A 23,865-nucleotide genomic window follows, 5' to 3' on the forward strand; every position below is an offset into this window, starting at 1 on the left:
ACAGAGGCCCTGGCATACCCATTCTCACTCTCTTTCTGTCTGCTTCATTCTCTCTATCTCTCTCAAATAAATAAATATTTTTATTTATTTATTTATTTAATAGCAGTGTGGGTGACTCTAAAACAGCTGCTTATAGGTTATGGTACTTGCTTGTAAGCCTAACAGCTCAGGTTCAAATCACCTGTACCCACATAAATCCAGATGCAAAGTGGCACATGCATCTGGAGTTTTTTGCAGTAGCAAGAGACCCTGGAGTGCCATTCATATTCTCTCTCTCCCCTGCTCACAAATAATGATAAATAAATTTTTAAAAAGTAAGTGGTTGTTGGGCATGGTGATGCATGTCTTTAATCACAGCACTCAGGAGGCCAAAGTAGGAAGATCACTGCTAGTTCAAGACCAGCCTGACACTACATTGTGAATTCCAGGCCAGCCTGGGCTACAGCAAGATCCTACCTTGAATTAATGACTTAATGGAGAGCAACTAAGGGTATCTACATCAGCCCCTAGCCACTGCAAGTACATGCACACACACTCACCCACACATACAAACATGCATTTTACACACACACATACACACACACACATACACACACACCACTCATACACATGCAAAAAAAAAAGTATATATATATATATGGGGAGAGACATAGCTGGGTGGGAATGTACTTGCCTAGCCAGTGGGAGGCTCTAGATTCAAGCCCCAGTACGGGGCCTGGGGAGTGGGGCTAAGCAGAAGGAAATTAGGTCATCAGGGTGTGCTCTTGAAAGCTATATATTAGGGGCCGGAGAGATGGATCAGCAGTTAAAGGTGCTTGCTTGCAAAGCCTGACAACCAGGGTTCAACTCCCCAGTACCCACTTAAAGCCAGATGCACAAAGTGGTGCAGGCATCTGGAGTTCATTTGCAATAGCTACAGACCCCAGCACACACCCATGTTTATAATCATTCATCTCTCTCTCTCTCTCTCTCTCTCTCTCTCTCTCTCTCTCTCTCTCTCTCTCTCTCTTCTCCCAGCTGCCATGAGGTAAGCAGCTTGGCTCCACCCCATATTCCCACCATGTTTTCTTCACCACAGGCCCAAATGATGGAGCCAAGAAACCACAGGCTGCAACCTCTGAAATCATGAGCAAAATGAATCTTTTCCCCCTTACAAATTGTTTAGCTTGGATATTTTCTCACTGCAACAGAAAGCTGATTGACTGAGCATGGCAAAATCTATTTTGACTTTACCCCAAGGTCAGATGCCATCCAGGAACACCTGACAGATTTCACTACAGAAAAACAAAACAAACAAAAAAAGTATGAATAGCAAATGAAACATTCAAAACTAGAAACTTCAAAGTCAGAATAAAGATGAAAGCTCCTGTACCCCCAGAACTTGGGAAGCTAAGTGTGGTGGTTTGCACCGGATGGCAGTCGTAAACTCATGTGTTCTGAATATTCCCAGCTTGTGGCAATTCAGAAGGTGGAGCCTTGCTGGAGGAGGGGTGTCGCTGGGCTGCCAACTTTGAGGTTAACTAGCCCCTGGCTTGCCAGTGGTCATCTGGCTCACTCTCCAACTGCTGCTTTCCACCAGCTGTGTCAGAGGCACTGTCCAGGCTCTGCTCATGCTATGCTTCCCCCACCATACAAAGATTCCCCTAGAGACTATAAGCCAAAATAAAAGCCAGCTGTAGTGGCGCACGCCTTTAATCCCAGCACTCGGGAGGCAGAGGTAGAAGGATTGCTCAGTTCGAGGGCAGACTAAGACTCCATAGTGAATTCCAGGGCAGCCTGAGCTAGAGTGAAACCCTACCTCAAAAAAAAAGGAGGTAGAGGGACTGGAGAGATGGCTTGGCAGTTAAAGGCTCTTGTTTGCAAAGCTTGACAGCCTGGGCTCTGTTCCCCAGTATCCACATAAAGTCAGATGCACAAAGTGGCACATACATCTGGAATTCGTGTTTGCAGTGGCAGGAGGCCCCAGCATGCTCGCTCGCACGCTCTCTCTCTCTCTCCCTCCCTCTCTCTTAAGTAAATATTTTTTAAAACTTTGTAAAGGAATGGGGTAGAAGGTGAGCACTAACAGTAAAGTTGTCTTCACCTCCATGATGCATTCATTACAGCACACACATGTCCACACTCACAAGTTCACACATCAAAGAAAGCTTTAAAAGGACAGACCACACGCACAGGCAATTTTCTAAATAGCCAATAATAAAGTGAAAAGACAATTAACATCACTAACAGTTAAAGAGATGAAAATGAAAGTAGCAAAGAATAAATAAAGCTTGGCGTGGTGGCGCATGCCTTTAATCCCAGCACTTGGGAGGCAGAGGTAGGAGGATCACCATGAGTTTGAGGCCACCCTGAGACTACACAGTGAATTCCAGGTCAGCCTGAGCTAGAGTGAGATCCTACCTTGAAAAAACAAAATAAAAATACATAAGTAAAGTAGCAAAAAAGGTACATTTTACCCGTCAGACTGCCAAAAACCTCAATGGGATGCCATGATCTAATTAATGATATCACTGCCCAAAGTTATGAACAGTTAAGTTTGGCAAATTTCTGAGCAGTAATTTTGGTGAATGTATCACGTGTCCAAGAATATTACCTCTGGCACACACTAGTCAGTCCATCTGCTGGCTAACCAGTGGAGTAGAGCCAGAGTGGGCCTGGCTTGCACCCTGAAAGGGCCAGCATCACTAACATCAATGAACTATTGATTTGCAAGTATGAGTGTGTGTGCCCGTGCACACAAATGGAATGTCAGATGTTTGTGCAACTTTTTGTGGGTGCTGAGAAATTGAATGAACCCAGGTCAGCAAGTTTTACAAGCATCTGCCTCTCACAACTGAGTCATTCCCCGAGTCCCTCTGAACCATTTTTTTTAATTTTTTATTTATTTATTTGATAGCGACAGACACAGAGAGAAAGACAGATAGAGAGAGAGAGAGAGAATGGCGCGCCAGGGCTTCCAGCCTCTGCAAACGAACTCCAGACACGTGTGCCCCCTTGTACATCTGGCTAACGTGGGACCTGGGGAACCGAGCCTCGAACCGGGGTCCTTAGGCTTCACAGGCAAGCGCTTAACCGCTAAGCCATCTCTCCAGCCCATGAACCATTTTTTAAAATATTTTATTTTATTTATTTATCAGAGGGAGAGAAAGAGGCAGAGAGAAAGAAAGAGAGAATGGGCACGCCAGAATGGGCACTACAAACGAACTCCAGATGCATACACCCCCTTGTGCATCTGGCTTATGTGGGTCCTGGAGACTCGAACCAGGATCCTTTGGCTTTGCAGGCAAACACCTTAACCACTAAGCCATCCCCCCCCCGGAGCCATTTTTATTTAATCATTTATCTGTGAGGAGAGAGAGACAGAGAATGAGAGGGAACACTGGTACACCCCAGCTTCTACCCCTGCAAACAAACTCCAGGCACATGTGCCACTTTGTGCATCTGGTTTTACATAAGTATTGGGGAATTGGACACACGCCATTAGGCTTTGCAAGCCAGTGCCTATAACCATTTTTTAAATATTTTATTTATTTGTTTGTAAGTAGAAAGGGAGAGATAATGAGTGGGCGTGCCAGGATCTCTTGCTGTTGCAAATGAACTATAGATATATGCCCCACATTGTGCATCTGGCTTTACATGGGTGCTGGGGAACTGAATCCAGGCTGTCAGGCTTTGCAAGCAAGCGCTTTTAACTGCTGAGCCATCTCTCCAGCTACCCTCCACCCAACCATTTAAAAAAAAAAATGAAAACCAAAGCCAGTTGTGATGACTCACACCTCTAATGCCAGCACTCACACAGGCAGGTTCAAAGCCAGTCTGAGCTACAGAGTGAGTTCGAGGTCAGCCTGGGTTAAATGCGACCAGCCTCCCTGCCTCAAATCAAAACAGAACTAACAAGACTTCCAAAGTCACGTGGTGAGTGAACAGGTGAGTCAAGGGGGAACTGTACTGTGGAGTCCACTGCGCTGACAGAAGCCACCTGTTCCACCAGACGTGCCTTGGAGCCGGTTACTGGAGCTCGTTGCATGACCCTGAGTGATTTATCCCTTCTCAGCCTCAGGGTCTCTATACGTAAGTGAAGGCTAAGAGGTGTGGGAGGGGGCAGGGAAGTGTTGTACACAGACATACAGTAGCATTCAGCAGAACGAAGGCAAAGGCAGCTGGGGGCCTGAGTGCCTGCAGAGCCCGGCTGCATCTTGCGGGAAAGGCCAGGCTCAACCCGAGTTCCGTGCAAACGCGAGCAGGGCGGAAAGCGCACCTCTGCTAGCCCGAGGATGGGCAGAGCCACCGTGGGTAGGTGCCCTGCACGCAGGACCACTCGACCTGCTGAAGCTGCTAGTAACCCACAGCTTGAGACCGTACCGGCGAGTCAGGCGGACACCCACGCGCTCTCCCACGGCCACGCCCCAGGCCGTGGCCAACTTGCCAGCGCGCGACCTCGGACACCGTCCGCTCGGCGCGCACTCGGCGCGGGGGGCCTTGGAGACCCGGCGAGGAGCGCGCCAGGAGGGTCCCCGGGTCCCCGTGCGGAGCTGCTCGGGCTGCAGCCTGCGACCCCGGGCACGGACAGCCTCAGCGCCCCGCGGATCCCCGCCGCCCGTGCGTGTCCGGGCACGGCGGCAGGTGGGCGCGCTCTCGCGGGCGGGGGGTCCGGCCGGGCCGCGCGCCTCCCCCGGAACTCGGCCGTGCCATTCCCATGATGCCCAGCCACCGGGCACGGCTTCCGGAGCGCGGCCGCCGCCCCGCGGGTAGGTGGCGGGAGAGGATGGGCTGGGAGGGAGGGAGGGGGGGACCCCTTCCCCGAGCCCCGCCCCCCTCGCGCTTCCCACGGCGCGCCGGGACCGGGGCGCCCTCCGCGGGACCCCGCGCCGCCCTGCCGGAGCGGACTGCCGCCTCCCGGGACGCGGGCGCCGGGCGGAGGGGCCGGGCGCACCGTGCAGGCCGCGGCGCGGGGTTCTGAGGAAGGGGCGCGGCGGGCGCGCACTGGTCGGTCCTTCCCTGGGCGGGGGGGTCACGGCACCCGGAGACATCTCCTGCGCCCTCCGCGCCCCGCATTCCTCTAGAGCTGGTGGGCGCCAGCCCTGCCCAGGTGAGAGCGGCAGGTGAGGCCGCCGATGCCGGGGAACCGCCGAGGCCTGGCGGGCCTTCTGGGCTGCGTCCTCGGCCCTACCAGGCTCTGCTTCCGGGAGTGGCTGAGCTCCCAGATCTGGGATCGGATCCCAGAAAATGATTTCGGGGGGTACAGACTTGCGGGAGACCCGGCCTGTAACCTCCCCCCACCACCAAGGGTTGGCATTAGCCTGGTGAGGACAGACAGCTACTCCCCCAAGACTGCCGTGGGGTGGGAGGGGCTGTCTCTCCTTCCCTCCCCTCTGCACAAGGATGGCAGACACAGCAGTCTGGCTGTGTTGGGGGGTGGGGGTGCGGTCTTGTCAGCACTTACAGCTGCTAGGAACTGAATCTAGCCCACCCCCACTTCAGGTCGGCTGGGGCTGCTCCTGGAGCCCTCGCAGACTGGGCTCCTCCATGGCGTGCAGATGACGCCTTCCTCTACCCCACTTCGAGGTAAGAATCTCAGCTGAACCCAGTTGGCGGTCACTTGAGCAATGGACTGGGACGCTTCTGGAAGGCAGGCTGGCTTGTTAGTTGTCAGGCCTGGAGCTGAGGGTGGGAACCCAGAGCAATGTATTGTGCTTTAAACTGTGAGACTGACTTTGTTGTGAAGGGGTCGGTTGCCCCCACAGCCATCCAAGAAGCCTGATTCCAGCTCTAGCCCCCACCCTTTCACCGCGCTGCCCCCTAGGCCCTGGCTTGGGCTCCCATTTCTCTCTTGTTATATAGTTCAGGCTTCTCCAGAATGCTGGCTCTCAAGGTTGACTTAGACCCCGATGGTCAGGCGGAAACCTCAGAAGACTGCCCTAGGAGCCCAGCTCTGCTTCAGGCCCTTACGAACTGCAAACAAGTGAGTGAAGATAAGGCCTTTTCCCAGCTCTGCACTTCGGGCGTGTAAAAGGTGGCCTGTTTATTAAGGAGTTAATGGTTAATGTTCCCTCCTTCTTCTTCCCTCACAGAGGGTCTCAAGTATCCCAGGCTGGCCTTGAACTCGTTATATAGCTGAGGTTAGCCTTGAATTCCTGGTCCTTTTGCCTCCACCTCTTGGAGAGTTGGCATCACCGGTGTGTGCCACCCTGCCTGCTCGAGTGTTTGATGTTCTTGGCTTAGAGTCCTCATAGCCCAAGGCTATGGAACTGTTTTGTGATTTCTGTGGTTTTGCACTGACAGTTTAAATAATGCCCATAGCAAGGAGGGTACAGGGCCTCTAACCAGTGAAAGAGCCCATCTTCCTGATGGTCCCAAGTGCCCTGTGCTTGTGGGGGTATCAGGAAGATACTGTTATAGGGGAGGAGGGCTGTGGTGGGTGCCAAATGTGAAATAGGGTAGCTTGCTCAATCAGACGCTCCCTTCCCTGCTGCCTTCACCCAGGAGTGTTGGTACATTAGCTGCAATTATAATGTGTTTGGCCTCAGGACAAACTTTCTAGAATTTCATGTTGAGCCCTTAAGTTAATGATCAACATACTTATAAGTGGTCACTTGATCTCTGAATTAGCTGTCTCCAAATCCCTTTAATTCTGATAGTCAGAAGCCAATTTGACAAGCTGGTGGAGGATGCTGTCCGGAATGAATAGAGCAGTGAAGACCACATCCAAAAGCCTTAGGACATCCGCCTGAACTTGAAGAGAATTTCAATTGCAAGGGATTCTTGCAATTTTGTTTCACTCTTGGAGCACAAATTGGTAATATGTAATGAGTTGCTGCTTCTGAATGTGTGGCAGCCTGTGGGAATTGCCGGTCACACTTGGGTGGGTCCGGGTATAGGTGGCCCAGCTGCACCTCTCTGGGAAGGGAGTGTCTGTCTTATGTAAACAGCAGCTCGTTTGCTGTCAGGAAAGCAGGCCCTGGTTAAACAGCTGGCGGAGAGGACACAGGATGGAAAGCAAAGCAAACACAGGCTGGGTCCCACCAGCTGCCACGGTTAGACACGGGAGCAGTATGCCATCCGAAGACGAGCTCACTCCTCTGTCAGCTGGTGGGCACTCTAACCTCTGAGCCCACTGTACTCCAATCTTGGGGAGGCATGAGGGCCGTGGTGGCACACGCCTTTAATCCCAGCACTCGGGAGGCAGAGGTAGGAGGATCGCCATGAGTTCGAGGCCACCCTGAGACTCCATAGTGAATTCCAGGTCAGCCTGGGATAGAGTGAAACCCTACCTTGAAAACCCGAAAAAGAAAATAAAGGGGGGAGGGAGGGAATTGCCATGGGATTTGTTTTTATAATCATGGAAAATGCTAATAAAAATTTTAAAAAAAGAAAATAACTAATTAGGAGCTGTACAGTCAGCCTTCTGCATTCAGTGAACCTGTCTTCAGAGGCCAGCGCAACTGAGATGCAGAAACCCCGCGCTAACCCCCAGGCCTGTGTTCACGCTGCTTTTCCAGCTGTTTAACCATTGTTTGCCTTCCTGACGAGCCCATGATCTGATGTCCACACGCTACACTCCAGCCACTAAATCTAGACCTTCCCCAGTGTGTGACTAGTAGTTGTGCTTGGGACGTTTCTGTGTTGATTAGGGGCATGAAAACAATCTGACAGGTCCACATCTGACGTTTTCATGCAGTAAAAGTGACTTGAAAGCTGGGTGTGGTAGCACATCCCAGCACTCGGGAGGCTGAAGTGGGAGGATAGGGAGGCTGAGGTAGGAGGATCACTATGAGCTCAAGGCCAGCTTGGGTTAGAGTGAGTTCCAGGTCAACCTAGGCTAGAGTAAGACCCTGCCTCAAAAGAAGAAAGAAAGGGGTGGGACGTGGTGGCGTATGCTTTTAATCCCAGCACTCGGGAGGCAGATGTAGGAGGATCGCCATGAGCTCGAGGCCACCCTGAGACTACATAGTGAATTCCAGGTCAGCTTGGCTAGAGTGAAACCCACCTCAAAAAGAAAAGAAAAGAAAACAGGAAAGAAAGGAAGAAAGAAAAGCTCCTAGAGAGAGAGCTCAGTGCTCAAAGGTACTTGCTTACAAAGCCTGCCAGCCCAGGTTCAATTCCCCAGCACCCACATAAAGCCGGATGAAAAAAAAAATGGTGCAGGGCTGGAGAGATGACTGAGTGGTTAAGGCACTTGCCTGCAAAGCCTAAGGGCCCAGTTAGATTTCCCAATACCAATGAAATCCAGGTGCTCATGATGGTGCATGCCTCTGGAGTTCATTTGCAGTGGCTAGAGGCCCTGGCAGCACCTGTTCATATTCTCTCTCCCTCTCCCTTCCTTTATAATAAATAAATAATTTTTTTAAAAAGTGGTGTAAGCATCTGACCTTTATTTGCAGTGGCAAAAGACTGGTGTACATGCATACACACACAAACATACATACAAACAAAAAAAAACTTTTTTAAGAGAGCTGAAGAGATGCCTCAGCAGTTAAAGGTAGTTGCTTACAAAGCCTGATTTGAAAGGCTTTGATTCCCCAGTACCCACATAAAGCCAGATGCACAAAATGGCACATGCATCTGAAGTTCATTTGCAGTAGCAAGAGGCCCTGGTGCACCCATTCCCTACCTCTCTTCCTCTCTCCCCTTCTGCTTCCAAATAAAAAATACTTTTTTAAAAAAAGAAAGAACAGCAATGGCATGCAAGATACTTAGGGAAATGCTTTTTGAGTCACTCACATCGTACAACTTTGTTTCAGGAGCATGTTGGTCATGTCTGGAAGGAAATCCATCTTGACGCTTGTTCTGACAAAGAGAGAAGCACTTACTGAGTGCCGCTGTGGCTGGCCTGGACAACTCCTCGGAGGTAAATGACTTCCGTTGTCCCCTTACAGAGAAGATGCGAGCGCTGAGGCAAGCGATAGGGGCGGCTGGAATTGGCAGGCAGACTCTCACTGACTCCACCCAGAAGGTAGAAGAAAATCCTCCTCGTACGGCTGGCATAAACAGGACCCAGGAAGCTGGCGTAAGCTGCCCCAGGACACCCCAGCCAACTGGACACTGGATTGTAGCCCGGGCGTGCTGTTCGTGGTGGCTGCCTGCGGCATTCACTGACGTGACAAGCACCTTCACCATATCCGCCACTGTCCCTTCTCTCCTCCCAGGATGTGAGACTGGCTGAGAGACAAGCCGAGCCAAGCAGTGCCCTGCCTACCTGCTAGAATGTTCCTCATGAATGCCCCGCCAGTGGTGGCCCTCCAGTCCAGATGGGAGGCCTTTGGCCAGCCCAGAAGCTTCCACCTTCCTGACTGCTTCTCAGAGTCCAAAGAGGACGTGGCCAGGGCCTCAGTGAGTGCCAGAGTGCAGATGATCATCAGCACGCTGCAGCGGGACAAGGCTGTGCTGGGCATGAGCAATGAGCGCCCGGTGCAGAGAGGCCAGCGTGCGGAGAGGTGCCGGGGCACCAGACCAGCCGCCAGCCCCGCGGCGCGCAGGGAGCAGCCTGCCTTCCCCGCCTGCGGCCTGCCTGCCCACTGCGACCTCCTGGGGAAGGACCAAGTTGCCAGCCTCGGTTCCTCGGAGCCGGATTCTGACAGCGATGACTCCGTGGACCGGGACATCGAGGAAGCCATCCAAGAGTATCTGAGGGCCAGGGGGGTCGCTTCCGGGCCTTTGTCTCAAGGAGCCCCTATCCCCACAGAGCCTGCCCACAGCAGCACCATACTCACCTTGGGTCCCCCAAAACTTGCCCTTAGCTCAGGCAGTGTCCCTGGTGATTCTGTGGGAGCCAGTGCGGGCCAGGGTTCTACTTCTCCTGTGAGCGTGAGCAGTGAGGACTCCTTCGAACAGAGCATCCGGGCAGAAATAGAGCAGTTTCTGAGTGAGAAGAGACAGCATGAGCCCCCCAAAGGTGAAGAGTCTCTGGAGAAAAAGTCAGACCAGAACCAAAGCTCGGTCCGACTGAAAGTGAACAGAGAGCCCCCAGCCCGGGCAGCACCTCAGCCTGCTCCAACGGGTACCTGTAAGGAATTCGTCTTCCGCAAACCTCCCAGGCTAGCGAAGATGAGCGGGCAGCCCAAGGACCCGGTCAGCACACGGCCAGCCGCCCCCAGGCCAGAGGCTACGCAGAGCCGGGGTGGGGCGAGGAGGAGCACGGCCGCCAGGCGCAGCCCACGCGTCAGGAGCTCAGCCCTGGTGCAGCCGGCGTCTGACTCCAGTAGCGACGATGGCATTGAGGAGGCCATCCAGCTGTACCAGCTGGAGAAAACCAGGAAGGAGGCCGGCGGAGATGTGCCACCCAGAGCCCAGCTCCAAGAGGAGAGAGGGCCCGACCCTCCTGCCACCAGCCCCAGCAGCACCCTACAGAGTGCCTTGCCCGAAGTCCACAGGAGACCCCCAAACAAGAAGAAGCCAGTGGCCCTGAAGGTTGTGGACTCCACCCAAGGGTGCCTCCACCCTGACCAGCCCTCCAAGCTCCAGAAGGATGTCAAGGCCTCTGCACCCCCGGTGCACGCAGCGGCCAGGAGTGAGCCTGCTCACCGAGCCACCTGCCGAGCAGACACCTCTGCAGAGCTGATGTGTGCCGAAGCCATCCTGGACATTTCTAAAACCATCCTACCGGCCCCCGCCGAAGGAAGTGACAGGCCTCCTTCTGCCAGCCCGCTTCTCTCTCCCCCGGGCGTGGCTCCCCCCTCTGATGGTGACAGCAGTGCCATCGACAGCGATGACAGCATAGAGCAGGAGATCAGGACGTTTCTGGCTCTCAAGGCACAGGTAGGGAGTCCGCAGCCTTCCCAGGGCCCGGCGTCCCCGCCCGGCCCCAATAGCCAGCCTGGCATCCTCAAGGCCCCTCTCTCCAAAACACCAGATCTGCCTCTGAGCTGTAAGCGGAAGCGAAGAGGTAGAGGCAGCACTGCCATGCCCAAGAAAACAAGAGGTGTGAGAGAAAGAGCCCAGGACATTGACCACAAGGCCCAGCCGAGCCACGATGGAAGAGATCCACCCGGCCAGGCCAAACCCAGCGAGGCCCCAGGAGGGGAGAGTGAGGCCAGAAGACAGCTTTTGCCTCTCAACACAGTTGGGCTTAGTGACGGACAAGTGTCTCAAGGCCATGGGAGTCATACGAGGGCCAGTGAAGGGAGAGGTGCTGGTGAGAAAGAGAGCTCTGAGGACAAGAGCAGCTCACTGGACAGCGACGAGGACCTTGACACGGCCATCAAGGACTTGCTAAGATCCAAGAGGAAGCTCAAGAAGAGGTGCCGGGACCCCAGGGCTACGTGCAAGAAGAAGGTCAGGTTCGGCACCACAGAGATGCGGTTCGGCGAGAAACCAGGCAGCCTCGCAGGAGACTGGAAAGACCATGGTGGCCCGCAGGTGCTGCGGAGCTGTTTGTCCAAGTGCAGAAGGGACAGCAGGGATGGCCCAGGGAGAGGCCACGTCTTCAGCAATGTGGCAGAGAAAACGAAGCCAGGTGGTGCGGGAGGAGAGGATGCGCCCCTGACCTTCCTGCCCAGGAGTAGAAGCCCAGGAGCAACTCTTCTCTTGAGGGACCAGGGAGGCAGTGAATGTCCTGCGTTGGCCCCCCAGCCCGTGTCCGAGGACAGCTCTGTGGACAGCGATGACAGCATTGAACTGGAAATCAGGAGGTTTTTGGCAGAAAAAGCCAAGGAGTCTGTGCGCGGTTCAGAACCTCGAGGAGAGAGCCCTGCCCCTCTCCAACTGGGCGGCCCTGCCAGGCCAGAGGCGCCCTGCAGGAAAGAGCCAACTCCGGGACCACAGCCCGGTGTGTGCACGCGAAGCCAGAGGGCCAGGGCAGCCCCCCAGCTGGCTGAAGGAGGAAGAGGCTCAGAGAGAGTTAGGGCTCAGGTGGCCAGCTTCTTGAGCCATACTGGGAAGAGTACCCCTCGCTCCGAGCAGACTCCTCGCCTCCCTGCCGCTCCAGGCAGGTGTGAGCCATCGCTGCCCAGGGGTGCCAGCGGCGGCAGCTCTGCCAAAGGACCTCCGGCATGCAGGAGAAATGTCTGCGCTCACAAAGACCAGAGTCTACAAGGTGCTGAGCCCAGCGTGGCGGAAAGTGCTTTCACCCAGCTGCCCAGAGGTTCTAAAGCGGGCACCACCGAAGCTGGGAGCGCCAGGGGGACCTTTCACGTGAACTACGGCAACCAGAGCTTGCTGACCCCCAGCCCGGGGCCTCAGGCAAACCTCACCCTCCCCTGGAACGACTTCACCCACCAGAGCAGGCTGCCCAACCCGTGGGCCCTGAACTCAAGTCAAGGCACAGCATGGACAGGCGTCTTTGGGGGTGAGAAAGAGAAAGGTACCACTTCACAGGCCAGGGGCCCACCCAGCCTCACCTCGAGCCCCAGGAAGAACCTTCCCTCCTCGGGCTTCTCTCCCCTGCTCTCCACCCAGCTCTTCCACTTTGGGAAAAGCTTCTCCTGGGGGAGCAAACAGTCCAGCCTCTTCAGTCCCCATCTGAGCCTCCCTCTGCAGGGCCCCGCCTTCTCCGCCTTCAGGGAGAGCCAGCCCGGCCGAGGCCCTGTGTTTGGAAACCCACATCTGCTCGTGAAGAAGGACAGTGGCCACTGGCCGACCGGGAAGGCTCAGTGCAGCGTCAGTGTACGTGACAGGCGGAACTCGGGCTCCGAGGACAGCATCCTAGACCTGAGGTATGGACACAGGGCTGACAGGGACAACCAGGACCGGGAAGCACTGGGCAGTGACGCCAGTGAATTCAGTGACGCCTCCGTAGAGGAGGGAGGCAGCAGCGCAAAGAAGGGCAGAGTCCTCAAGCTGTGACCCAGCGTCCTGGCTTCTCGCCATGTTGGTATGGAGGGTCCCTTCCACAGAGCCTTGTATAATAGGTACACTGACCTCAAGTGACATTTTTATTTAACAGATGTGTCCTAGTCAATACAGTTTTGTAGCTTTTTGTAAATTATTTAAAGTGCTGTAAGAAATATTTTTGGGAAACGTCAATTTTGCAGGGCATTCCTAACTGCAGCTTTCTGTGATCCGCGTGCGTGTGGTAGATTAGAAAACTTGGTTCTCACCGTCCCCTTAAGGGTCAAAGTCTGAGGCCAGTACCTTTGGCCTCTTGCCGGTGCAGAGATGTTCAGGCCTGGGGACGGTGACAGCGGCCCACCTCAGAAGCACTAAATGGCAGAGGTGTGTCAGGACACCTCTGGGACAGTACTTTTTATAAAGGACCCAGTGCCTGACCTCTGATGGCTGCAGTCCCAGCCTTCAAAACACTCCAAAGCACAACGGCCAGCGAGCAGCTGACCAATCATCCCCTGTCGCCTGCGGAACCCCTGCCGCTAGCTCTGCGGCTCAGCAGAGCCTGGATCATCCAGTGTCCAATCTCGTCGAGTCACTGGAGGGCTCTAGCACCTAAATCAGCCTCCTTCCGTGTGAGAGCCATTCACTTTGGTTTTCAGTCCTGGCTCGAAGAGGTAACCGTGTGTACGTTTTGACTGTCCTGTTCTTACTGTGTGCACAAGTGAGTAGTGTCACCGTGAGGTAGCTTAGTCCCACAAACACCTTGGCCATCTGTGATGGAGAAGCCCAGCCATGGAGATACTGGGAATGAGCCTGCCCTATACCTGCTCTGAAAGACCCAGAACCCAGTTGGGTGTAACCAACAATGCCAGCACTCCTCTTGGCTTTCTGCAGCCTTTGCCTCGCTGAGAAGAAGGAGAAGGGCCTGGCTAGGACTGAGCCCAGGCTGCAAGCACTGGCCCCAGGGGTTTGGCCAAGTGATGCTACCTTGGCGCCACGGCTCCTGTTCGGACAGAAGCCATGCTGAGCCCTAAGAATCATAACATCTGCATTGTGAGATTGTCTGCTTGTCACCCTGAGTTTTGCAAGTCAGTGTCCTTGTTAAGCTGTGACTCAGGGTCTGTTTTGGTGGCTGAATTCTGTTGGTATTCTAATGTGGAAGTGAGCTTCCTACCACGTGCGCCTGAGTCTTAACAGTCACTTCTGTGCACAAACACACGCTGCCCCCCCCCCTTTGATGAGTGTTGTGTCAGAGCTGGGACACAGACCCCAGGGTCCTGTGACTGGCCTGAGTGGTCCTGGCGCCAGTGTAACAGCGTCTGCGCGCATATTCGTTCACCCGAGTGCTGCCGTTCTGGAGAAGCAGCTCTGTGTCATCCGTACTCCAACTTTAATTTTTTAAAGAGTGCTTTTAACCCTTGGAAACAAAAATCCATCTTGTTTTATATGTAAGAGCTGTTGGGGATTTTTAACGAGTAAATCAAGCACTACCCGCAAACGAGTTTATGTAGTTGGTTCTTAGAATCTGTGAGCCAAGCCGGGCGTGGTGACACAGGCCTTTAAGCCCAGCACTCAGGAGGCAGGGGTAGGAGGATCGCCGTGAGTTCGCGGCCACCCTGAGACTACAGAGTGAATTCCAGGTCAGTCTGGCCCAGAGTGAGACAATACCTCGGGAAAAAAAGAAGAAGAAGAAGAATCTGTGAGCCAAACCTGGCCTGGCCAGGGTGACCTTCCCTCTACAAATGGAGGGAGCCATAACCCTGAATAGCGTGTCACACTGAGTAGCCCTCCTTCCTGTCCCAATCCCCTAGCCCCTTACCAGGGAGGTTGCTTCTCCAGTCCCTCAAACCCAGGGTCCAGTGAGGCTTTCCTCCCAAGTCGTCTGCCTGGAATCTCCATGCAGCATGCAGGCTGAAGTGATCCCCACCCCTGGGAAAAACAGCGTCCCAGGCCAAGGGTTGTGGCACCCGTAGACAGTGCCGTTGGCTCTGGTGGGCATGTTCCACACACATACCTGCGTTCCATACTTATAGGTGTGCACATGCAGGCCCATCATTCTTTCTGTTAACAGACGTGGCAGACTGACTTACAGCCTCCATGGGATATCTGCTTACCAAGAGCACTCTGGGAAGCTTTCCTCCTAGAGCATTCTAGTGCCCTGTTCAGTTTGTTGTCACTGGGGTGTCCTGATGGTTCACTCTGGAGCGACATTCTGTCACTCTTTATACAGAGGCCTGTGGTGGCACTTCATCACCACCCTGAGGCAGTGACTTGCTTGAATGCCAGTGGCTCTCCTGATGGGAATTCCACAGGTGACTGGGGCTTCTTAACTTGGGAGCCGAGGGCCTCCCAGGTTTCTGTTCTCTCAAGATATCCAGAACTATCCTGAGACTACCTCTCTCTCTCTTTCTCTGCCCTCAGCAGAAACTTGGTACCCCTCTGAGAGCATTGAGGTTATTTTTGTTGTTTTGTTTTGTTTTGTTTTTTGTTTTTTGTTTGGTTGGTTGGTTGGTTGGTTGGTTTGGTTTAGTTTGGATTTCCAAGTCAGGGTCTTGCTCTAGCTCAGGCTGACCTGGAATTCATTATGTAGCCTCGGGGTGGCCTCGAACTCAACAGTGATCCTCCTACCTCTGCCTCCAAAGCACTGGGATTTAAGGCATGGGCCACCACACCCTGCGTTGGCATTGAGTTTTCACATGACCCCAACTGCATCCATGTGCCCATTCCTGGAGTTGGCCATCTTAACACATGGTCCAGAAGCTTTCTTTTTGGTACCTCACATCCTGGGCCCTGCTTTCCAGGACGGAGGCCTAAGTCAGTGGTTGCCCTGCACCTGGCTGGCAGAGTTCCCTGTGAGGAATGGAGCACCCATAGGAGTTGTTAAGGGTTTCCTTGTGGTGCCTCCACTGGCTACGGACAGGAGAGGGAAGCAGTTTTATCACAGGGTCCCTCCTGCCCCTAGTCACCTTTTGCAAGTCTGTGAGGAAAACCTAGCACCATGTCCTCCCCAGGACCAGGATCCCTTTCATGTCGTGTAAAGACTAGGCAAAGACACGTCTTTGTGCTGCCGTGTAGTCCTTTGGCCTGCCTGGAAGAAGTCACCTTTCATGCCTCAGATGCAAACGAGGAGCCAGCAAGTCGTCCTGTCTGGAGCTGGACTTGCAAAGGGAAATCCAGCAGTCTGAGTGCTCTGTGCCCATGACGTGCCTGCTCGCTCAGGGAAGTGACGGGATGGACTATTGTAGTGCGGGCCAAAAGCAACGCACAACCAGGCTGATGCTCAGTGATCTTCAAAACTTATGTGCTGTGCACAGACTATAAGATTCTGAGGGGGGCAGAGCGTGGTGGTGCACGCCTTTAATCCCAGCACTCAGGAGACAGAGGTAGAAGGATCACCATGATGAGTTTAAGGCCAGCCTGGGCTAGAGAGAAACCCTGCCTTGGAAAACCAAAAGATTCTGAGGGGCTGGGGAGATGGCTCTGCACTTAAAGATGCTTGCTTTGCAAAACCTAACAGCTCAGGCTCCATTTCTTAGTACTTACAAAAGCTAGGCACACGAAACAGTGCCTTACATCTGGAGTTTGCAGTTGCAAGAGGTCCTGGGGTTCTGTTTCTCTCCCTCTCTCTAATAAATAAATAAAAACAAAATATTTCTTTAAAAAAAAGAAAGAAAGAAAGAAAGAAAGAACGAAAGAAAAACCCAGGTGTAGTGGCACACGCCTTTAATCCCAGCACTTGGGAGGCAGAGGTAGGAGGATCGCCATGAGTTCAAGGCCACCCTGAGCCTCCATAGTGAATTCCAGGCCAGCCTGGGCTAGAGTGAGACCCTGCCTTGAAAAAAAAAACTAAAAGAAAAAGAAAAAAAGGTGGGGGCTGGTGAGATGGCTTAGCAGTTAAGGTGCATGCCTGCAAAGCCTAAGGTCCCCGATTCTATTCTCCAGGTCCCACGTAAGCCAGATGCACATGGTGGCGCATGTGTCTAGAGTTTGTTTGCAGTGGCTGGAGGCCCTGGCGCGCCCATTCTCTCTCTATTTCTCTCTCTCTCTAAAATAAAAAATATATCTTAAAAAATGTTTTAGAAAAGAAAAAGAGAAAAAAGATTCTGAATCAGGCATAGTGGCACACATCTTTTTTAACTTTTTTTAAATTTTTACTTATTTATTTGAGAACAACAGACAGAGAGGGAGAGAATGGGCGCGCCAGGGCTTTCAGCCACTGCAAACGAACCCCAGACATATGTGCCCCCTTGTGCATCTGGCTAACGTGGGTCCTGGGGAATCGAGCCTTGAACCAGGGTCCTTAGGTTTTACAGGCAAGCACTTAACCGCTAAGCCATCTCTCCAGCCCAGCACACGTCTTTAATCACAGTACTCAGGACGCTGAGGAGGATCACCATGAGTTCAAGGTCAGCCTGGGCTAGACTGAGGCTCACATTGAAAGAACGCTCTTCTTAATGTCTCCCTTTACTATGTACTTGAAACTCTTCTAAGTGGCTTTGGTTGTCTTTGAGACAGGGTCTTGCTCTAGCTGGCTCACTCTGTAGCCCACACCGGCCTTGGGCTTCCCTGTTTCCATGCCCGCCACCCTGTTTGTTTTGCAGGAACGTGCTCTTCAACCATTTTTCCTCCACCCATGCATTTAAGTATGCAAACATGTTACAAAGACAAAGATTTTGAAACCTGTGATCACAGATATTCCGCCGTGACATGTGCAGATACACATGTTAGGTTCTGGTCTGTGGGGTCAGGTGCTGGAGGCCCAAGGCTCTCGGGACATCCCCAAGGTAGGTTCAAAGCCAAGACCTGCTACTGGGCACTTTAGTTTTCCCATCTGAGAAGTGGAGGCAAAGAAAGCCAGGACCTGCCCCAGGAGTGAAGACCAGAGGCAGTAATGACAGTAAAGCCGTGTGATGTGTCACAGAACATGTTCCTATGATGCACCAACCCTCACCCCTGCCAAGAAAATGCCAGCACCTTGATACCAGATTTCCTTCTTATAACTTACCAGCCTGTTACCTTGTTGTAGCAACAGAAAACAAAGGAGGATAGATAGGTGTGTTGCATCGGAAGTATTTGAAGGCTGGGTGTTGTAGTTCTTGTCATTGCTGAAACAAACACCCGACCAAAAGCAACTTACAGGAGGAAGAAGGGGTTTACTCCGGGCTCACAGATTTCAGGGGACACTTCATCATGGCCAGAGAAGCTGGCTCACCTCTTCACACATCCACAGCAGAGAGACAACAGCCAGCACATGCCTTTAATCCCAGCAATTGGGAAGCAGAGGTAGAAGGATCCAAGGCCACTCTGAGACTACACAGTGAGTTCCAGGTCAGCCTGTCCTATAGAGAGAGACCCTGCCATGGAGGAAAAAAAAACACAGGGCATGGTGGTACACGCCTTTAATCCCAGCACTTGGGAGGCAGAGGTAGGAGAATTGCTGAGAGTTCGAGGTCACCCTGAAAATACAGAGTAAATTCCAGGTCAGGCTGAACTAGAGCAAAACTCTACCTTGAAAAACAAAAATCAACAGCAAAAAAAAAAAAAAAAAAAAAACATGAGGCTACGGAGACATTTACACTCAAAGCACCGCAGGGTGGTGTCTTTCCAGACACATCATTTAATGTACAGAATCTACCTTTCCACTCTGAGCAGCAGCTGTTAGGACTTTAGCATTTTATTGGTCATGATCAATTAAGGCAATTCAGTGCCTAACTAGCACCAGAACGGGAGCCCACACAGCCTCGGGCCAACTTGGCAGCTGTGCCAGCACACACCTTGCTTGTTCGCTGACACTCCTGGCCCAGGTCCCATGCTGCCCTGGCTCTGGAACTGGGGACTACCCTGTGCAGAGGTTTCCACCAATGCACGTTTGCTGAGATCACACTGTCTTGTCTGAGCAGGACAAGGGGTCAGCTGCTCCAGGCTGGGATCGGCCTGCTGGCTTCTCCTACCCTGGGCTTGGGCCCTGCTCTTCAGGATCCTGCTGAGGAAGAGGCGCCTTCTTCTCGCTGGCTGATGGAGCCTTCTTTCTCAGCAGAGGCTAAGTGTAGAAGGGGTACTGACATTTTTATCTTAAGGATTGTAAAAATCTATTTTCTTAATTTATTTGTGTGTGTGTGTGTGAGAGAGAGAGAGAGAGAACATGCATACCTGGGTTTCTTGCCACTGCAAACAAATGACCATCTTTATGTGACTGGGCAAATTGAACCCAGACTGGAAGGCTTTTTTTATGGTTAAAGGCAAGTACCTTTAACCACTGAGCCATCTCCATGCCCTCAATAAAAACTTCTTTTGGCCAGGCATGGTGGTAGGCGCCTTTAATCCCAGCAACTGGAGGGCAGAGGTAAGAGGATCACCATGAGTTCAAGGCCAGCCCGAAACTATGTAGTGAATTCCAGGTCAGTCTGGGCTAGAGTGAGACCCTACCTCAAAAAAAAAAAAAAAAATTATTCTGAAGCCAGGCATGATGGTGCATACCTTTAATACCAGCACTTGAGAGGAAGAGGTAGGAGGATCACTGAGTTCGAGGCCACCCTGAGACTACATAGTGAATTCCAGGTCAGCCTGGGCTAGAGCAAGACCCTACTTCAAAGCTCCTCCCTCCCCTCAAAAAAAAAAAAAAAGACCCTTATTTTCAGTCAGATGTGCTGCCTGCTGGCTTTCTAGCTGAGAAGGAAGACAGTCTGTAGACTCTCGCTTTAGGCTCAGCCCATAGCTTTCCTATGAGGCAGATCGCTTGTCTATGGAAAGCATTCCCAGTCCAAATCAGATATGAAGACTGTTGCCAAATGTTTACTTTGTGCACTTATAATAGTACTGTAAAAAATAACCGGTCAGGATGTTTAATGTCCATAAACAAGACATTTCTGGCAGCATGTAAAGACATCTTTCTGGTTTCAACACTTTCCCTATTTTTCCATAGTGAGCACATCTCACTCACATGAACAAAGTTTCCAAAAGAAAACAGTATAGGCGGAGAGATGGCTTAGCATTTAAGGCACTTGCCTGCAAAGCCTAAGGACCAAGGCTCAACTCCCCAGAACCCACATAAGCCAAACGCACAAAGGTGAGGCAAGCATAAGGTCGCACCTGCCCATTTGGTGGTGCAAGTGTCTGGAGTTCAATTGCAGTGGCTGAGGCCCTGGGGCACCAGTTCTCTCTCTCTAATTAAAAATAATAATAATAAAGAATAGTAATAATCAAACAGTGGGCTAAGGGATGGCTTAGTGGTTAAGATGCTTGTCTGTGCAGCCGAAGGACCCAGGTTTGATTACCCAGTACCTGTGTAAGGCAGATAGATAAACAAGGTGAGCTGTGTCTGCAGTTCGTTTGCAGTGGCCGTAGAGGGGCCTGGCTTGCCCATTCTTTCTATCTGACTCTTTCTCTCTTTCTCTCAAATAAATAAATAAAATATTTTTAAAAGAAGAAAACAGGGCTGGAGAGATAGCTTAGCAGTTAAGGCACTTGCCTATGAAGCCTAAGGACCCAGGTTCGATCCCCCAGTCCCTAAGTAAGCCAGATGCAAAAGGTGGTGCATGAGTCTAGAGTTCATTTACAGAGGCCAGAGAGTCCCTGGCATGCCCATTCTCAATCCTCTCTTCTTCTCCTCCTCCTTCTTCTTCCTCCTCCTCTTCTTCTTCTTCTCTGTCTCTCTCAAAATAAAATATTTTTTAAAAGAAAGAAAACAGGGCTGGAGAGATGGCTTAGCGGTTAAACGCTTGCCTGTGAAGCCTAAGGACCCCGGTTCGAGGCTCGGTTTCCCAGGTCCCACGTTAGCCAGATGCACAAGGGGGTGCACGCGTCTGGAGTTCGTTTGCAGTGGCTGGAGGCCCTGGCGCGCCCATTCTCTCTCTCTCCCTCTATCTATCTTTCTCTCTGTGTCTGTTGCTCTCAAATAAATAAATAAAAAAAAATGAAAAAAAAAATGAAAAAAAAATAAAATAAAATATTTTTAAAAAGAAAGAAAACAGGGCTGGAGAGATGGCTTAGCGGTTAAGCGCTTGTCTGTGAAGCCTAAGGACCCCGGTTCGAGGCTCAGTTCCCCAGGACCCATGTTAGCCAGATGCACAAGGGGGCGCACGCATCTGGAGTTCGTTTGCAGTGGCTGGAGGCCCTGGTGTGCCCATTCTCTCTCTCTCTCTCTCTCTCCCCCTCCCTCCCTCTTTTTCTGTCTGTCACTTTCAAATAAATAAATAAACATAAAAAAAACAAAAAAAATTAAATAAAAAAAGAAAGAAAACAAAGCTGGGTGTGGTTGTGTATGCCTTTAATCCCAGCAGACAGTAGGCAGAGGTAGGAAGACTGCCAAGAGTTTGAGGCTAGCCTGGGACTACAGAGTGAAATACAAGTCAGCCTAGGCTAAAGTAAAACCTTACCTCAAAAAAACTTTTAAGGGTTGGAGAGATTGCTTAGTGGTTAAGGGACTTGCCTGTGAAGCCTAAGGACCCAGGTTCAATTCTCCAGATCTCATGTAAACCAGATGCACAAGGTGGCACTTGCATCTGGAGTTCATTTGCAGTGGCTACAGGCCCTGGTGCACCCATTCTCTCTCTCCCTCATTCTGTCTCTAATAAATAAATAAATTTATTCAAACAAACAAACAAAAACTTTTTAGGCCAGGTGGAGTGGCGCATGTCTCTAATCCCAGCACTCGGGAGGCAGAGATAGGAGGATCACCATGAGTTTGAGGCCACCCTGCGGCTACAGAGTGAATTGCAGGTCAGCATGGGCTAAAGTGAGACCCTACCTCGAAAAGCAAAAATAAAATAACTACCACCTCTGGGTAAGACGAGGTGTTCCCAATTTCCTCTGATCTCAGAAACCAAGGCGGTCAGGCCTGTTGGTACTTAGATGGGAGACCTCCATGGCATTGACCAATTTGGGTGTATCACGTGTGTCCTACCCTCACCTCTCGCTGTGGCTGGAGGACGCTCACTTGTTCCTTGTGCCTTGTATGAATGATCGTGATGCCTCTCCAGCTTGGCTGGCAGGGTGCCTGGGTCACACCAAGTCAAGGCAGGGACACCCCACACCCCCTGGGAGGTCACCAAGATCAGTGTAAATTTTAGCCCAGGAAAACTGGTCATATGTACGGCAACAGGTCACACACTGGCAATGCTACCTGGCATTTTCCATGCCTAAGTCAAGATTTGGAACCCTTAGACTGGGGATTTGGATCAGTGGTTAAAAGGGCTGGCTTGTAAAACCTGATGGCCCAGGTTTGATTCCCAGTAGTAAGAGGACCTGGTGTACCCATACTCTCTCTCAAATAAATATATTATTAATATTTATTAATTTATTTGAGAGACAGGCAGAGAAGAGAGAGTATGCACCAGAGCTTCCAACCACTACAAATGAACTCAGACTCATGCACTACCTTGTACATTTGCTTTACATGGGTCTTGGGGAATTGAACCTAGGTCCTTTGGCTTTGCAGCCAAGCACCTTAATCACTAAGCCATATCTCCAGCCCCAAAAGATTTTTAAAAGATATTTGTAGGGCTGGGAAGACAGTTCAGTGTTTAAGGCACTTGCCTGCAAAGCCTAACGGCACAGGTTCGATTCCCCAGTACCCATATAAAGCCAGATGCACAGAGAGGAACATGCATCTGGAGTTCATTTACAGTAGTGAGTGGCTTTGGTATTCCCTCTAGCTCTCTCTGTCTGTCTCTCCCCTGTCCCCCCCCCCTTCTCTCTCTCAAGTTTTGTCTTATTTTTGTATTTTGGTTTTGTGTTTTCATTTTTCAAGTAGGGTCTCACTGTAGCTGACTGACCTGGAACTCACTAGGTAGTCTCAGGGTGGCCTCGAACACACAGTGCTCCTCCTACCTCAGCCTCCCAAGTGCTGGGATTAAAGGCGTGCGCCACCACACCTGGTTTGTTGGCCAGAGAGGACCCTGATGCCCCCAAAACATTACAAGCTATTGTCAAGGCTCTTGGTTTCCCACCAGGCATAGATGGTAAGACCCTATTGCTGAAGACTCCACATACTTGAGCTGCAAGGTCACTGAGAAATCAAGATGGAGCTGAGCTGAAAACCTCTTCCATGTAGTAGACCAACTGACAGAAAGCTGGATAAAGATATGCTGCATACTGCTCTACGGGAAACAGAAGTCATCAGTGGAGATAAACAACAGTGGACACTGCAAGTCTTAAATTTGACCAGCCAGGCCAAATGATCCAATGGGTACAATAGTAGCATGTCTGTTATGGGGGAAACCAATGGCCCTCTAATTGGACTGGAGGCCCACTCCATGGGTGGGAATATAACCCTGATACTGAAAACCTATGATGGGGAAGTCATGAGACCTTAGGGGTGTAATGCCTGTTGGTGTCTGGCTAACTGTATATACTATGCACACCAAACTGCACAGTAAGCACTTTTCTTAATGTTCATATCTATATATAACTTCTGCTCTCACTTTTGGTTAGAGAAGCTTCTCCCTTCAGATGGTGGTGACCTTGGGATGACTCAGAAGGCACCATGGTGCTAGGAAAAAGTGACAGAGGAGTGCTCAGCACTGAACCATCTCTATCACACCTTCCAAGACTCGGGGTCCATTGCGGAAGAGGTGGCAGAAAGACTATAAGAGCCAAAGGAAGGATAGGACTGCTTACAATGCATTCTTTCAGACACAAAATGGCCTGGATATCCATGACCTCAGAATGTCTGGTATTACCTACATAGGACCCTCATAATAGGTGGAAAAGATGATGACATCAAAATAAAAGAGACCCGAGCATGGTGGCTCACGCCTTTAACTCCGGTGCTCAGAAGGCAGAGGTAGGAGGATCACCATGAGTTCGAGGCCAGCCTGAGACTACATAGTGAATTCCAGGTCAGCCTGGGCTAGAGTGAGACCCTGCCTTGAAAAACCAAGAAATAAAAATAAATAGAGATTAATTGAGAGGAGCATGGGATATGATGGAAAGTGGGTTTGTAAAGAAGAAAGTAGAGGAGGGGAGAGAATTATCATGGTTTATATCTATAATATAACATATAAGTTGTCAATTTGAAAAGTTAAAAAAAAAAATAGATTTGGGTCCCAAATGCCTGGGGCTCTGCTTCTACATTACAAATGTGAGACTACTCAGAAATTCAGA

At 51.4% G+C, this 23,865-nt stretch overlaps 1 protein-coding gene across 10 annotated transcripts; it reads left to right on the top strand.

The window, feature by feature from the left end:
• The first annotated feature begins 3,945 nt into the window (after positions 1-3,945).
• On the top strand, positions 3,946-14,263 carry Ppp1r26 (protein phosphatase 1 regulatory subunit 26). Of its 10 annotated transcripts, none has more exons than XM_045151192.1 (5): positions 3,946-4,071; positions 5,482-5,565; positions 5,842-5,962; positions 6,639-6,796; positions 8,742-14,263. In XM_045151192.1, the coding sequence occupies exon 5, from the start codon at positions 9,205-9,207 to the stop codon at positions 12,778-12,780; it is 3,576 nt and encodes a 1,191-aa protein (XP_045007127.1). In that variant the 5' UTR covers positions 3,946-4,071; positions 5,482-5,565; positions 5,842-5,962; positions 6,639-6,796; positions 8,742-9,204; the 3' UTR covers positions 12,781-14,263. The 10 variants fall into 10 exon arrangements, with proteins under 10 accessions (XP_045007127.1, XP_045007141.1, XP_045007124.1 ...); XM_045151189.1 differs by lacking the exon at positions 3,946-4,071 and adding an exon at positions 4,688-4,748; XM_045151187.1 differs by lacking the exon at positions 3,946-4,071 and adding an exon at positions 4,987-5,089.
• Positions 14,264-23,865: the final 9,602 nt, after the last annotated feature.

Source organism: Jaculus jaculus, chromosome 1 (assembly GCF_020740685.1).
Source record: "Jaculus jaculus isolate mJacJac1 chromosome 1, mJacJac1.mat.Y.cur, whole genome shotgun sequence".
Classification (NCBI taxonomy): domain Eukaryota; kingdom Metazoa; phylum Chordata; class Mammalia; order Rodentia; family Dipodidae; genus Jaculus; species Jaculus jaculus.

What these genes read in the sequence shown, in the direction of transcription:
- Ppp1r26 (XM_045151192.1), top strand. Translation starts at nt 9,205, where the DNA reads ATGTTCCTCATGAATGCCCCGCCAGTGGTGGCCCTCCAGTCCAGATGG.